At 38.1% G+C, this 15,449-nt stretch overlaps 1 protein-coding gene across 1 annotated transcript in view; it reads right to left on the bottom strand.

The window, feature by feature from the left end:
• The window catches only part of LOC131972083 (protocadherin Fat 4), a 30,936-nt gene that overhangs the window by 14,530 nt on the left and 957 nt on the right, over positions 1 to 15,449 (bottom strand). The window contains exons 2-14 of the mRNA XM_059333844.1: positions 14,356 to 14,449; positions 14,157 to 14,275; positions 13,313 to 13,486; positions 13,105 to 13,233; positions 11,341 to 11,496; positions 10,472 to 10,652; positions 9,632 to 9,765; positions 7,650 to 8,597; positions 6,516 to 6,644; positions 4,687 to 4,842; positions 2,827 to 3,007; positions 2,593 to 2,726; positions 106 to 1,053 (exon numbers count right to left, since the gene is read on the bottom strand). Of these exons, the coding sequence (XP_059189827.1) occupies positions 106 to 1,053; positions 2,593 to 2,726; positions 2,827 to 3,007; positions 4,687 to 4,842; positions 6,516 to 6,644; positions 7,650 to 8,597; positions 9,632 to 9,765; positions 10,472 to 10,652; positions 11,341 to 11,496; positions 13,105 to 13,233; positions 13,313 to 13,486; positions 14,157 to 14,275; positions 14,356 to 14,449 (3,483 nt within the window). The remainder of the gene's footprint in view (positions 1 to 105; positions 1,054 to 2,592; positions 2,727 to 2,826; positions 3,008 to 4,686; positions 4,843 to 6,515; positions 6,645 to 7,649; positions 8,598 to 9,631; positions 9,766 to 10,471; positions 10,653 to 11,340; positions 11,497 to 13,104; positions 13,234 to 13,312; positions 13,487 to 14,156; positions 14,276 to 14,355; positions 14,450 to 15,449) is intronic.

The raw sequence follows: 15,449 nt of genomic DNA, 5'->3' as shown, positions 1-15,449 counted from the left end.
GTTTCAATCTGAGTCTTAACATCTATTAGATAAAACATAAGCACACAAAGAGTCTGATCTCATAGAGTGGAAAACTTTTAATTAATTTAAGGTGATTTAACTCACCTGGTCCCTGTCGGTGACCTCCAGGGTCAGGATGGACGCTCCGCTGGCCAGGTTCTCAGAGACGGCCACTTCGTAGCTCTCCTTACTGAACTCAGGCGGGTTGTTGTTCACGTCCTTCACCTTCACCACCACAGAGCTGTTTCCAACCAGAGGGGGAGTCCCTCCGTCAGAGGCCTGAACCAGGAGTCTGTACTCCTTCACCTGGCTGTAGTCCAGAGGCTGAGACAGCCGCAGAGCCCCGCTGGAAGAGTCCAGCTCAAAAACAGGAGGGTCTGATGACGGACTCTGCTGGAAAACACTGTACGTAACCCTCCCGTTGGCTCCTTCATCGGGATCTGCAGCTGATAACGTGAGCACCAAAGAGCTCACTGGTGAAACCTCGGAGACTTCCACCGGATACTCGGTCTGTGAGAACGCTGGGACGTTATCGTTGATGTCGGACACAAGGACCAGCAGGGAGGCTGTGGCCGAGCGGACTGGACGACCCTGATCTTCAGCCACCACCAGCAGGTTGTACTCTGCCATGGTCTCCCTATCAAGTTCTGCCGCCACACTCACCATCCCAGACAGAGGGTGGACAGAGAACCTCCCCTCTCCTCCTCTCAGAGAGTACCTGATCTCCTTGTTGAAGCTGCTGTCTTTGTCTGTGGCTGCAACAGCGGTAACATTGGACCCAACCTCTGCGTCCTCTGGGACTGACTTGGTGACAGAACTGGAGGTAAAAACAGGACTGTTATCATTGACGTCATTGACCTGAACCTCCACCACTGCACGGTCGCTGGTGACCCCGTCAGATATGGAGATTTCCACAGAGTAGTTGTGAGGAGCCTCGTCATAGTCGAGCTTCACTCTAGTGCTGAATTCACCGCTGGAGGAGATGGAGAACTTGTCGGCTTCTGTCTCAACACAAAGTGTCACAGGAATCTCTCCTTTTGCAAGGAAGTCCACCTGAATAAATACATTTAAAAAAATATCAAACATGAAGGTCAAACACTCCAACAGAGAGGCTTTGGATTTACCCTGCCTGCTCCAGATGTGCTGTGCACCAGAGTAGCTTTCCACTTTGCTTTTGCATTTTATAATCTCTTTCCCACAGGCCTGTGAGTTTGTGTTCCCACAGAAGCAATATGTGACTACAAGCTGTATTTTATCATGTTTAGGTTTTGTAACTCATAGTTGGCCTGTAAGACAACACACACACACACACACACTAACATCGTGCGGGGCATGGACAGCTGTTGGCCTGTGCATGCCATTCGCAACTGGCCAATAGAACTTGTTGTGTGCAAGTCCAATCTTTACAGGACGGGCCAAAGAAGATAAAATGTGAATTATTACAAAAAACGGGGCTCATTCTGACTGGGATCCTGTGAGATCAATGTCAGTCCAGCGCTGCATAACTTTACCTGTGACCTAAATAAAGGCTTGCAGCATTAAGTCAGACTTTTTTCTCCGGTTGTGTTTACTCTTGGGCTTCCAATCAACAGACATGGACCATTTACAAGAGCAAAAAACTTGATATTTAACTGTTCAGTCAAACTCAAACTCCTGGTTTGTCCTCTATTGTTTTAGACTTTTGGTCATTCTAACCAACTTTGAACCATCACCAACTACAACAAATAAAACAAAAATTCCTCACCTTTAACCAATAATAAATTACATTGTTTCTCTATAAAAAACAAGTGCTTTAAATCAAATAATTTATAATTATGAATTAAAAACTTGCTTTGGATATTAGTTTATATTCTAATAATTTCCCATAGGGATACATAAAGTTCTATAGTAACTGTATCCTACATCGGACACCGTTTCGCGCTTATATCCCTGATCAGACACATCTGCAATGCCACACTTTCCGGTGTTTCATGGTCAATTTGAGATCGGCACCACCAGTGGAGGTATAATAGATTTATACATATTTAACAATCTATGGGTGAAATTTAATTTATGTACACAGAGGTTTACATGTCTAATTACAATACGAAAGTAACTCTGCTGAGAAAAAGCAGTAAGAACACTCGGGCAACGATCTTAACAGTACATCTGTATTTTTACTGTACTGTATTTTATTGTGAAGGACAGAAGTACGGTCCAGGTGTGTTGATAACAGAGTTTTTTATTTGGCGTACCCAGAAACATCCAATTTCCCCCGAAAAACTCAGCAGCTCTCACTATCTTACAACGAGGAGATCCAAGTGTCTGATTTGGGATACAGTTAGTGCATATGCTAATTCACCGGCGTTAGCGTCCTTTTACCGAGTCTGGTAAACCGAGGCTAACGTATAAGGTTAAAACGCTATACGGTTTAAAAGATAATAACTTAGACTCTAGTTTCACACCACTTAATTAACTGGAAACATAACATGATGATTTATATTAGTAGTTAATGTGAAATTTTGATAGAATGCCAAAAGCTGTCCGATGTGGGATGCAGTTACGGATAAGAAGGTGTAATATTCTGATGACAGCCTGTGTAGAGAAGTTCACCTTGAGGATCACCGTTCCTGGGTCTCTCTCTTCGTCTGTGGTGCAGCTGTAGCTGCTCTGAGTGAACTGTGGTTTTGTGTCTCCAACAGCGAGAATCTCCACCTGCGCTGAGGTGGAGCGGGACACTACGCCTCCTGAAGGAGGAAAAGAACATCATCATGACTTCAAAGGGACTCCACTCGACTGAAATTATTAAAAATAAACAAAATCCTGTCCACATGAACCGTACTGTACCATCTTTGGCTGTAACAAACAGTAAGAACTCTGTGGTTTGATGAGCGTCCACTGGAATAGTTTTGGTCAGAGTGATTGCTCCGCTGTTCTCATCAATGGAGAAGAAGCCGTTTGGATCCCCAAAGTTGATGGAGTATTTGATCTGTCCGTTGACTCCTGCATCTGGATCTTCTGCCTCAAGCTTTGAAAAACATTGCAGAAGAAAAAATATCATTAACCCACAAACTCATTTGCATATGTATTTTTAAATACCAGTAGAATTACAACCCAATGAGACAGAGCAATAATTCTTTTTGCATATAAAACCGCAGGTTTTACCTCTATATATCACACATGCATTGTGTCCCAGAGTGCTGTTTCCTTACACAAATGGGTTTGTAGAAATCCAGTAAAAACAACACAACCAAATAACAGGAAGTGATGTCATTTTCCCGGGAGATGTCATTTTTCTGCGGAAAGACGTCTTTTGGTGATAGAGTTGGGGGAAAAAATCGATACAGTCATAGTCTATTTTGCATGGAAATATTACATCGATTCATGGCCGCCAAGTAACGATACTTAGTGTTCCGATGGCTTGCAGGCTGTCTGTATTTTTGCCGTTTTTGAGCTCACTTTTAGGAATATCCTGGAGATCCTGGTATCATATGAAACTAGAAGATGTAAGGAATCTATAGGCGTCATGTGTGTCGTGAAGTTGTCAAACTAATGCTGCAAAGTTCTGCTTTTTTTCTGCTTAATTAAAAAAAAAAACTTGAAAGCAGTGAAGCTTGTTGTTTTTGAAAATGTGATAAAATGCTGCAGTTGTTGTCGTCCATACATGTTTGATATCAGTTCAGTTCAGTTTGACTGAATACTTTGTTGGTCAGTCTGTGGGTTTGACTCTCATTGTGGACAAATAAAAAGACTGAAGTGAGATGAATAGACTGAGAATTTTCTCTTATTGGACAAAACAATTCTTGATTGACTTTAATTTTGTGCACACAAAATGCAGTTAAACTGTAAAATCACAATATATTGTATAGCAAAATGCTTAAAATCTCAATAATATCGTATCGTGACTCAAGTATTGGGATAAAATCATATAGTGGGGCTGATACGCTGATTCACACCTCTATTCACTTTCGCTTTTGCTCTTTTTTATCTCTTGCTCCTTCACAATAAAACACTTAGACACACATTCCCTACACACTTAAAAGATTTGATTGCGCTATTGTAAATAGTTTATTTTAATGTACATGCTATGTTTTTGCAAATTGTGTACAATTTTCTTTTTTTTCTTTTTTGTTTTAGTTTATAAAAAAATTGTGTATTTCAAAAAGTAAGTTATGAACACACTCAAAATAATTTTCCTGTGGTTTAAAATGATTTTGTACAACTTTTTTTCCATTTACACTGTTGAGGGGTACAACTGTGACATTTCTGTATTTAGAAAAATATATAGGAAAAAAACATTTTCATATTTAGTCGGTGTTTTTTGCACTTTTTAGCAATTTATTTCATTAATATGGACATAAGTCAATACAGACTATTAAAATGTGGGATGTAAGGATTGTATTGCTGTATAGCATATGAAAATGTTTCAAAAATGTCACTACAGCATGTAAAAATGTAAAGATCTGCTCTGGCGGACATAAAGGGTTAAATAAAAGCAGTGTTTTTTGTTATGAGCTTATCTACAGGATGTGGAGAATCACTTACAGATAAACTACAGATCTCTGAGAGTATGTAAGGGAAGTTTATATTGACTTTGAATCAATGATTGATGGTTACAATTGAAGGATATCAAATTATTAAAATCTAGGTGTGAATTTTTTTAACCTAAAACATGTGAATCTGAATAACACAGTGCAGACTCCTCACCTTCACAAGCAGCATCCCTTCCGTCTGATTGGTGAAAACTTTGCTCTCGTACTCGCTGCTGGTGAATTTAGGGCTGTTGTCGTTCTCGTCCAGAAGAGTCACGGTCACATTCGCAGTCGTAACGTGTTTGGGAGGTTCCGTCTCCATCGCTTCAACCTTTATGATGGAGAAGAGAATAAATAACGTCTCAGGATGTGATCAGGTCCGTTTATAACACAACTGCTCCCACAACTTGTCCATGTGGAAACAGACATGAGGTGCCAGCTTCAGCAGGCGCCCGAACAGATTTTTATATGTGATCAGAAGGTCTCAGCTTTGAACCTTCAGCTTATCATATGACACAAGATCAAACTTTGGAGCATTTCAGCAAGAGCGCATAACAACATTGGTGCAGATCTTTAGTTACTTAAGTTAAAATCCACCTAAAAACACTCACATACAGTCATTGAAAAATTATTAGACCCTTGTTTTCTTCAATGTCTTGTTCATTTTAATGCCTGGTACAACTAAAGGTACATTTGTTTGGACAAATACACAAAAATAGCAACAAAAATAACAACAAAAATAGCTCATAAGAGTTTAATTTAAGAGCCAATATCTTGCCAGTTTCCATGGTTTTCTTGATAATGATTTTGGTTATTATCAAGGGAACCATGGAAAATGTCTAGATATCAGCTCTTAAATTAAACTCTTATGAGCTATTTTTGTTGTTACTATATTTGTCCAAACAAATGTACCTTTAGTTGTACCAGGCATTAAAATGAACAAGAAATTGAAGAAAACAAGGGTGGTCTGATAATTGTTTCCATGACTGTACAGTGCTTAACAAATTTATGAGACCACCTGTCATAAAAATGAGAAAACATAAATATTTTAGCAATCTTTCAAAATCTTGTTTAAAACTAAAAATGTTATCGATTTGTCAAATAACAAAGTGAATTCACTTTTTTATAGCCAGATTTGAGCCAGAGGTCAGAAATTAATCAAGCAGAACATTCAACCACTAAAACTCATTTTTCTCTTCAAGAATGCAAGTAAATAAAAAAATTTTGACTCTTTATCAATCAAAAGAATGTTCTTTACTATTTTTACAGGGTTTTTTGTAAAAAAAAAAAAAAAAAGAAGTAAATTTATAAATTCATAAATAACAATAATAATTATATTTTAGCATTAAAAATATCATTTGGGTTAAAGAGCTGAGAGCTTTATTTTACTAAAGTGAGTTTTTTAAAGCTAAATTTAACTTGCAACAGGTGGTATACGGTGGTATTGCTACTTTTACTTAGGTAATCTGAGTACTTTTTCCAACTGTACAGGTCATGAGGTTGAAAGCTAGTCAGTGGACATTAATTTAGGAATGTTTAGTCAAACTACAATTCTTAAGGTCTAGCATGGAGTCAAGACAAGAGGTCCTATAAGTGCTACAAATAAATTCAAAATGCCAAGATCCACCTACATGACAACCAAGCTAAATCCATTTATACATTACATTTATACATTTAAATCTCTGGGGGAAAAAGGCAGTAAGTGGACCTTGAGTTGGGAAATTCAGATATTTTGTTTCAATGAGTGTAGCTCAGCTGTTATTTGGGTTTTGCTTCGTCTAATATGTATGAGATGCTTGCATGCATGGTCGAAAAATATTTGATCAAGCTCCTTCTTAAAGGTCTGTTTAAAAGGTTATAAAGAGACACAATACACAGAGGGATCAATCAGGTCATAAAACGTGTTACTACAGGAGGAACAGGCACAGCTGCTCTAAGATGAATTGATTTTTCTCAGATAGACTTTCCATTTAAAATAAGTCTAAATCTCAGATTCTATGTTACCTGAAAGGCGATGCTCTCAGTAGTCTCTCTGTCCAGAGCTGTGGAGTTTGTTACTCTGATCGTCCCATCAGAGCTGACAGAGAAAGGAGCAGATTGTGGAAGGATCCGCAGCGTTCCCACAAATCCTCCCTGGCAAAGATTAAGCAGATGATGGAACAACTAACTTTATGTACTAAATAATAGTGAATACTCTCCAAACTTAATGTATGAATTCACCCGCCGTCTCAATGACTCAAAGAATGAAATAATCATGGTTTTATCCAGTATAAGGTTTAGCACTACACGTTACCAATCCCATCTGTGGAAACACTGGTCTAGGTGTCTGCTTGTAGTGCATTAATTCATATACGTTTTTTAAACACGATCTTTTAAAGTGGCTTGTATGAAACTCATTTTATGTATGGTAATGTTTTGGTTTGGTTTGTTGTTCTTAATCTGGACCCTGAGTCTGAATAAAAGTTGAATTGATAAAGGATTTAAATTCAAGATGAGAGGCTGTGTTACAATGGCAGATGTTTTGATTAAGAAAGACCAAACTACAGAAATGCAACATAAAGATATTAACAGTATTTAATATCTTGGTTTGGTAAAACTCGCTCATTAGCACTAAATATAGTACAGGAGATGTTGATGTAATTTGTTTTAATTTAGTATTCATTCAAAAAACTAATTATTGAACAAAATAAAATTTGATATAAATATTTTTTAAATATCATTGCTTAAGAAATTTTGTTCTCGACAAAAGTAAAAATAAATAAATAAATAAATTAGAGATAGAATTAAATGCATCAAAATAATACTAAAATTAATATAGGCATTAATTAAATATGATATAAATTCATATTTCTGGTTTCAATTTTTTATTTGTTTCTTTGTATTCATTTTCCAATGTACTTCGTTTTTAAATATTCCAGTTTGTTTATTCAAGTTATTTTCAAATGTGTTTATTGATTTTTTTTTTTCAATTTATATTTAAATGTATTTTTTTAATTTTTTTCTGTATTTTTTTCTATTCCCTTTTAAATGCATTTAAAATAAATGTGAACATTTTCATTAAATAAAAAAGGGGAAAATAAATAGAAAAGAGGGGGATTATTACACAGACAGGTGAGCTGCAGGCTGCAGGTGACTCACCTGGTCCCTGTCGGTGACCTCCAGGGTCAGGATGGACGCTCCGCTGGCCAGGTTCTCAGAGACGGCCACTTCGTAGCTCTCCTTACTGAACTCAGGCGGGTTGTTGTTCACGTCCTTCACCTTCACCACCACAGAGCTGTTTCCAACCAGAGGGGGAGTCCCTCCGTCAGAGGCCTGAACCAGGAGTCTGTACTCCTTCACCTGGCTGTAGTCCAGAGGCTGAGACAGCCGCAGAGCCCCGCTGGAAGAGTCCAGCTCAAAAACAGGAGGGTCTGATGACGGACTCTGCTGGAAAACACTGTACGTAACCCTCCCGTTGGCTCCTTCATCGGGATCTGCAGCTGATAACGTGAGCACCAAAGAGCTCACTGGTGAAACCTCGGAGACTTCCACCGGATACTCGGTCTGTGAGAACGCTGGGACGTTATCGTTAATGTCGGACACGAGGACCAGCAGGGAGGCTGTGGCCGAGCGGACTGGACGACCCTGATCTTCAGCCACCACCAGCAGGTTGTACTCTGCCGTGGTCTCCCTATCAAATTCTGCCGCCACACTCACCATCCCAGACAGAGGGTGGACAGAGAACCTCCCCTCTCCTCCTCTCAGAGAGTACCTGATCTCTTTGTTGAAGCTGCTGTCTTTGTCTGTGGCTGCAACAGCGGTAACATTGGACCCAACCTCTGCGTCCTCTGGGACTGACTTGGTGACAGAACTGGAGGTAAAAACAGGACTGTTATCATTGACGTCATTGACCTGAACCTCCACCACTGCACGGTCGCTGGTGACCCCGTCAGATATGGAGATTTCCACAGAGTAGTTGTGAGGAGCCTCGTCATAGTCGAGCTTCACTCTAGTGCTGAATTCACCGCTGGAGGAGATGGAGAACTTGTCGGCTTCAGAGTGAATTGTGAAGTCAGGAGTCTCAGTTGGTAATGCGTAGAAGGTCACCTGAATACATAAAAGATGAGGAGCAGTATTTAAAAAATGATTTTATTAAATGGAATTTGTGGAGATTCATAACTTTATTTTTCCACTTTCTGAACAACAGTGAGCACCTTAATACAAATCCACCTTGAATATTAGCAAGCATAGAAATGAAAAAGAGGCCAGATTTAAAAAAGAAAGGGATCCGACATTGAACCCTTAGGAACTCCACATTTAATTTCAGCTGCACGTGATGAAGACGTTCAAATAAAAACAAAAGGTTTTTGTTTTTTTAAATCAAAATACAAGCTAAATCTGCTTCCAATGTGAATTTAGGACATTTACTACCTTTTAATAAATATTTATTATTTATATCAGAATATGTTATACAACTTAGAGACAGCACCCTTTAAGCTCTGCATTTGGTAAATATGAGATCTATATGAGTAAAAAGTACAAAATTATCAAAATGTACTTAAAGTATCAAAAGTAAAAGTACTCATAATGCACAATGGACCCACTCAGATTGTTACATTACAAATATTGGATTATAAGGCTCATTTAATATACTGTTATGTGGTTTAATTAAAAAGAAAAAAGTCTAATCACTTTAAATTTATCATGTTTTTTTTTTTTTTTAAAGATATTTTTTTGGCCATTTTTGGGCTTTATTGATAGTACAGAGTGAAGGGGGAGACAGAGGGGAAGACATGCGGGAAAGGGCTCCGAGTCGGATTCGAACCCGGGCCGCCCGCTTACGGGGACAATGCCTCTGTGGTACGCGCTCTACCAGGTGTGCCACCGGGAACGCCCCAAATTTATCATGTTTTTATGGTAAATCTCAACCTGAAAAGTAACTAAAGCTGTCAGCTAAATGCAGTGAGTATAAAGTGACATAAAAAAGAAATACTTAAGTAAAGTGCAAGTACCTCTAAATTGCACTTGCAAGTACAGCACGTGAGTGAATGTACTTCTTACATTCCACCACTGGATATTAGTTAAACAGGTGGCAGGTCCAAGGTATGGACATGACCAATCTTAAATTAGTGGAAACTTACCGTAAGAATCAATACTCCTGGATCCTGCTCTTCTTTTACAGTGCCATGGTACACCTTCTGTATAAACTGAGGGTTTGAGTTACCCGGAGCACGAATGTTCACCTGTGCTGAAGAGGAGCGGGATATGGTGCCCCCTGGGAGAGGTGGAGAACAATATCACAATGACTTATAAAACTCAGCGTGATAAGTTTTTTACTGACATTTTCCTGCTTTATCACGATTATGTATTTGCAGATGCACACTGCCCCAAGGCCTCATGAAGCCTCAAACCAACCAGGTTTTATGACGTCTCTCCTGAACACATATTTAGTTAAAATATTAGCACCTCTTCCAGATCATCACACTCATGACTGCTACATCCCTTAGCCTCTTGATAGAGTGCTGCATGAATAAGTCTTCTGGTTCTTCTCATCTCAAAGACAATGGGTCTTTTGAATGGGTTTAGTTAGTGAAGCATTCATTAGTATGACTTATTTTTCAAATTTTGGACATCTCAAAATATTGTGTTTTTTGTAATTTCTTGATAAGCCCCCCTACTACATGTATTTACAGACCATAATAACATCATTTTGAGAGTATCAGGACATCTAAAATTTTATGACTTTTTCACAAAATATTTCAACATGCTATAGTATGACTTTTTTCTCAAATTTTGGACATCTCAAAATATGTTGTTTATCTGTTATAAAAGCCCCCCTACTACATGTATCAAGAGACTATTAAAAAAGTTATGATTTAGTGCTGATTGGCTGAATTATTACAATCACAACAAGTGATTCTTCAATTTCTGGCAAGCTTTGAATGGCGCTGGATATTTAGAGAGTAAGAGTTCAGGTCTACCGTCTCTGGCCGTTATGTAGAGAGGGAACTGCAAAATCGTGTTCTCCACCAGGGGAATGACTTTAGCCAGCCTGATGTCGCCAGTGTCTTCTCCGATTGAGAAGTAGTCATCATTGTTTCCAAAGTCAATAAAGTATTTGATCTGCCCGTTCTCATCCGCATCTGGATCTTCTGCCTTAACCTTTTAATTAAAGTATACAAATCGTCATCTTAGCAGCACCTCTAAAGATGATAAAGAAAAATTACCAAAAAAAAGAACTATAACAATGTCAAAGGAAAGACTAAAGTAGAAGATTTTTTAAATTATGCAATAAAGTGGTAAAAAACAAGGTTCGGCGTAAGTTAAAGCAGTGTGTCATCAGCATAGAAATAGAGGCCAGGCTTAAAAAAGAAAGGGATCCGAAACTGAACCCTGAGGAACTCCACATTTAATTTCTGCTGTAAATGATGACGATGTTCAATTAAAAAGAGATTTTTTTTTAATCAAAATACAAGCTAAACCTGCTTTCAAGTGTAATATGAATTTAGGACTTGTACTACCTTTTCACATATATTTATTTATTTATATCAGAAAATGATACAATTTAGAGAGAGTTCTCTTAACCTCTGAATTTGACAAATATGAGATTGAAATTTGTCAATTATGTAAAATAAGAACAATATTCAAATGACTTAAAAAACAAGAACAATGCCAATCCTTTAATTTAAAGGGTCGACAAACTGCCTAGTTTCTTGCACTGGGGGAAAAAATCATTGACCTAGAAACTATGTTGATACATGACTTAAATTGTATTTTGGAATATTTTGCTCGAATACTAAGATTCGATACATGTTTAGTAATATAAAACCAAACAGTTTAAATCTCTCACCTGGACCAGGGACATTCCCTCTGTCTGATTTGCAAACACTTTCCCCTCGTATTTGTGACTGGTGAACACAGGACTGTTGTCATTCTCGTCCAAAAGAGTTACAGTGACTTGCACCACTGCAACACGGTTTGGTGGATTCGTCTCTCTTGCTTCAATCTATTAATTAACAAAAGAAGTTGAGATAACAATGTTAAGGGGAGCAGATCCAAAAAGTATATTGTGTATATATAAGCCTGTGCCAGAGCTCTACTGTTCTCCAAATCTATTAAAAACACATCAGCAGATAAATGTTTTTTGGAACGTCAAAACCTGCGAAATGACTCAGAATTTGATCCATTCCATCCAATAACATTTGGAAACTCTAGAAGAACAGTAAGATTAAATAATTTTATTCACATCTTTAGGGCGCTGCTCCACAGGCAGTAGATGCAGAAGAGCTAAGGAAGATCTGGGTATTTTTTATGCACAGAAGCAAAACTTTTTTGACTTCATGTAAGCAGCTCTCATAGGATATAAGTCGAGCCCCCCTGCCGCCTTTATTTTGACGCAATCCCACAAACACCATCCTGGTGTCCCAAATATTCCCCATATCTTCCTGTTTGGGTTCCCTAAAAACGTCTTCTTAAAATAAAACTTCATAGAGACAGAGCGCCACCCATCATACTCTGAAGACCGCGCCCACTGGGGGAGGAGACAAACCATCGCTCTCCTCTAACTTTGTATTGACTGAAGGAGCGTCCTTGACCATTTTACTGTGTATTTACTAACAGGTAAAATTGTCAAAGGATGCGGTGTGGTAGAATGTACGACCAACAAGTTAAAGAACCCAGATGGACAGTTTTGAAATCTAACGAACCAACGAACAAAAGACAAACGTGGATATCAGCCAGTATTAGATTGGTAACAGCCAATTTGTCCTTTCTGGTAGACAGATGCTAAAATAATCAAATGATATGTTTAAATCTATTAGCTTAAACTAGAAACAGACATTTTGTTAATGTTTCAGCCCATGGTTATCGAAAAGTTAAATATACATATAGTTTCAGGATTTGTACCCGCCGATGTCTCACATCTGTTTCCACTTTTGTCCTCTTAAAGGGTTTTTTTTTCTGGTTCTGCAGTTTATAAAAACTTAGTTCTGGATCTTTAACCTGTTGGTAATACATTCTACCACACAGCAGCTTTTAGACATGTTTCTGTTTTTTGCTAGTGGATGGAATTGTCAAGGAGACTCCTTTCAAAACAAAATCAATCTCTGTTGCTATATTTGTGACCTGTTTTTAAAGATTCATATCTTCAGTAGAAACAGAAAGGACATAGTCACTGTGACATCACCCACTCACATCACCATCCGTATTTTCTTTTCTTAAACTTTATTGACACGTTGCCGTGGATACACATCGCTTTTCTTCTCTCCTGATATTGACATGTCAATCAAAGGTAGCCACACCCCAAATCATACGATTCTTTATCTTCTATTTTCTTCTAAATGGGGCCATTATTTACACTAATAACATCATATTGTCTTGAAGAAGATTTTTTACTAGCGATTGAGACCATAGTGTTGTCCTAAAAAAATGTCTGAGGTAATAAATCAAGTGAGAAGTTTTTGTATTAAAAATGAATGGACCCAAATACTTCTGCAGCCGCTGTCAGCGCCCCCTGCTGGAATTTTCGGTAGAATGCAGCTTAAGGCACTTTGTGGTTTGCCTCCCTGCTCAGACCCGGAGGTTGCCACTTGGTTTAATCTTAAATGGAGTTTACCTGAAATGTAAAACGTGCGATCGCCTCTCTGTCCAGAGCCGTGGAGTTCTCCACTCTGACCGTCCCGTCAGAACCAATGGAGAACGGAACAGATTCTGGAAGGATCCGCAAAGTTCCCACAAATCCTCCCTGGGGAAAGAAGCTCATGGTAGGAAACACTTAATGACATTTATAACTGTTGTTAGTGTGTTTTTAGGTAAGAATCTACCTGGTCCACGTCAGTGACGACGGCTTTGAACACGACAGCACCAACAGGAGAGTTTTCCAGAAGTGTAACAGAGTATTCAGGCTGGTCAAACTCTGGAGGATTATCATTCACATCCTCAACAGTGACAGACACCACAGCCTCCGCAGTCTTTGAGCTGTCATCTGTCTGTGCCGCCTGCACATAAAAAATATTTCAGATCAGCATCAGTTCAAACAGACTGTACATGACCTGTGTTTTTCTAATTCTGCAGAAAACCGGTGTGTTGATGCTCTGTGTTACTGCATACTCTTTCATTGAATCTATAACTTTGTCTCATTTCACATTAACATCAGCATTTTAACCATCTGGGGTCTACATGCCACCGTGATCAAGTCACATGACTCTTTATAGTGTCACACTAAAACCTTCAGCAGCATGTTTCCTGCCGTCTGCTTCTCTCTAAAATTCTGGCTTCAAACTCCATGAAGCCAGTTTTTGTTTGATGATGATAGGCCAAGTAAACCGGAGATAAGCTCAAATGTATTTAGTTACATCAGCATTTTTCAGCTCTCAATTCATTAGACTGTTGTATTTACAAGCATTGATGCACTTAACCCTCTGAACCCCAACAAGATGTTTCAGGGTGTTTTTGGCTCTTATTACATTTTACTCACTGCGTCCTTGTATTTCTCTGCATTATATAAAATCTCTATAAATCTATAAATCCTACAGCTCTATGGAATCAACAGAATCATGGCTAGAATTGGGAACAACTCATGTTTTGCTTTGTCATGTTGCCCTCCTTCTATCTGTCATGAATAAATATACAGTCAACCCAAACTGCCACAGATTAAAGTACGAGTACCTTAATGCTGACAGAGATCACGCTGCTGTTCATCTCCTCTCTGTCGATCCCAGCCAGCACAGACACAACCCCGCTGCTGAGATTAATGCTGAACTGACTCAGATATTTGTCTGGAGACACTAAACAAACAATGAGAAATATTAAGTGTTGTGTCAAAGGTCTGAGCTGAAACTCAAAGCTTTTATTTCTTGTCTTCTACCTGCAGTGACGCTGTAAATTAAAGTCATGTTGATCCCACTATCTCCGTCCTGAGCCTTTATCGCCTCTGGCTCAATTGATCGGAAAGACCCAATCTGAAATATAACATACAAAACAAGGGTTAATCTTTTTATTCTGTAGATTATCAAAAATCCCCCCAAATCCTTTAGTCAAAATGAAACACAGTAGATAAAAATTATAAGTTTAGTCGACAGGTTGGCACTGTTAGAACTGAATTAGGGAATATAAGCTGATCCTACTATTAACTGAAAAATCACAGTTTAAACCTGTTCAAAGGAACCACTACAACAGCGTATTAGGGCCAAGTACAAAACAAATTTATATACAGACACGGGGGAGGGGGGTACAATTTCGAGAAAAAAGTTGCATATATTGTATGAGATTAAATTGGCAAATCTATGAGAAAAAAGTAGCAGATTTAAGAGAAAAAAGTGGCAAATCTACGAGAAAAAAGTAGCAGATTTATCAGAAAGAAGTGGCAAATTTATGAGAAAAAAAAGTTGCAGATTTATGAGAAAAAAGTGGCAAATTTAATTTGTAAATGTAAATGTAAAAGTATATTTGTGTACTTTTTATCTCATAAATCTGCTAGTATTTTCTCATAGATTTGCCACTTTTTCTCAAAATATTCCCCCCCTCCATTTAATTTTTTTTTCATGCTTGGCCCTAATACGCCGTTGTAAACCACTGAGTCGACTGCAGAGGGCCTAAAATAATGGACAAACTCTATATTTCGAGCCCAATTGCACCGTTTTGTTTCTGTAAGATTCGAGGGTCAGTGATGCTTTAATTGATTGAATTCTTCTTCTTTTGGAGACAAAACTATTTGAAATGAGAATAACACATTTGGTGTCTGAATTATACTGTATTGAAGAGAAAAAATATATTTTTTCCAGACATTTACTATATTATTTTACAGGGTTTTCTTTTTTTCTACATTAACTACAAATGCCACAAAAAGGTAAATTACTTTTATTAGATATTAGATATTAACCATACAATAAAAGTTGAAATTTGTACATTTATATAATGGGACATTAAAGATTTTTTTACTGTATTATTCAATTTCTTTAT

The sequence above is a fragment of the Centropristis striata genome, chromosome 1, assembly GCF_030273125.1.
Source record: "Centropristis striata isolate RG_2023a ecotype Rhode Island chromosome 1, C.striata_1.0, whole genome shotgun sequence".
NCBI classification, from domain to species: domain Eukaryota; kingdom Metazoa; phylum Chordata; class Actinopteri; order Perciformes; family Serranidae; genus Centropristis; species Centropristis striata.
The sequence above is the reverse complement of the archived record's forward strand: the minus strand, read 5'-3'. Positions and strand labels throughout refer to the sequence as shown.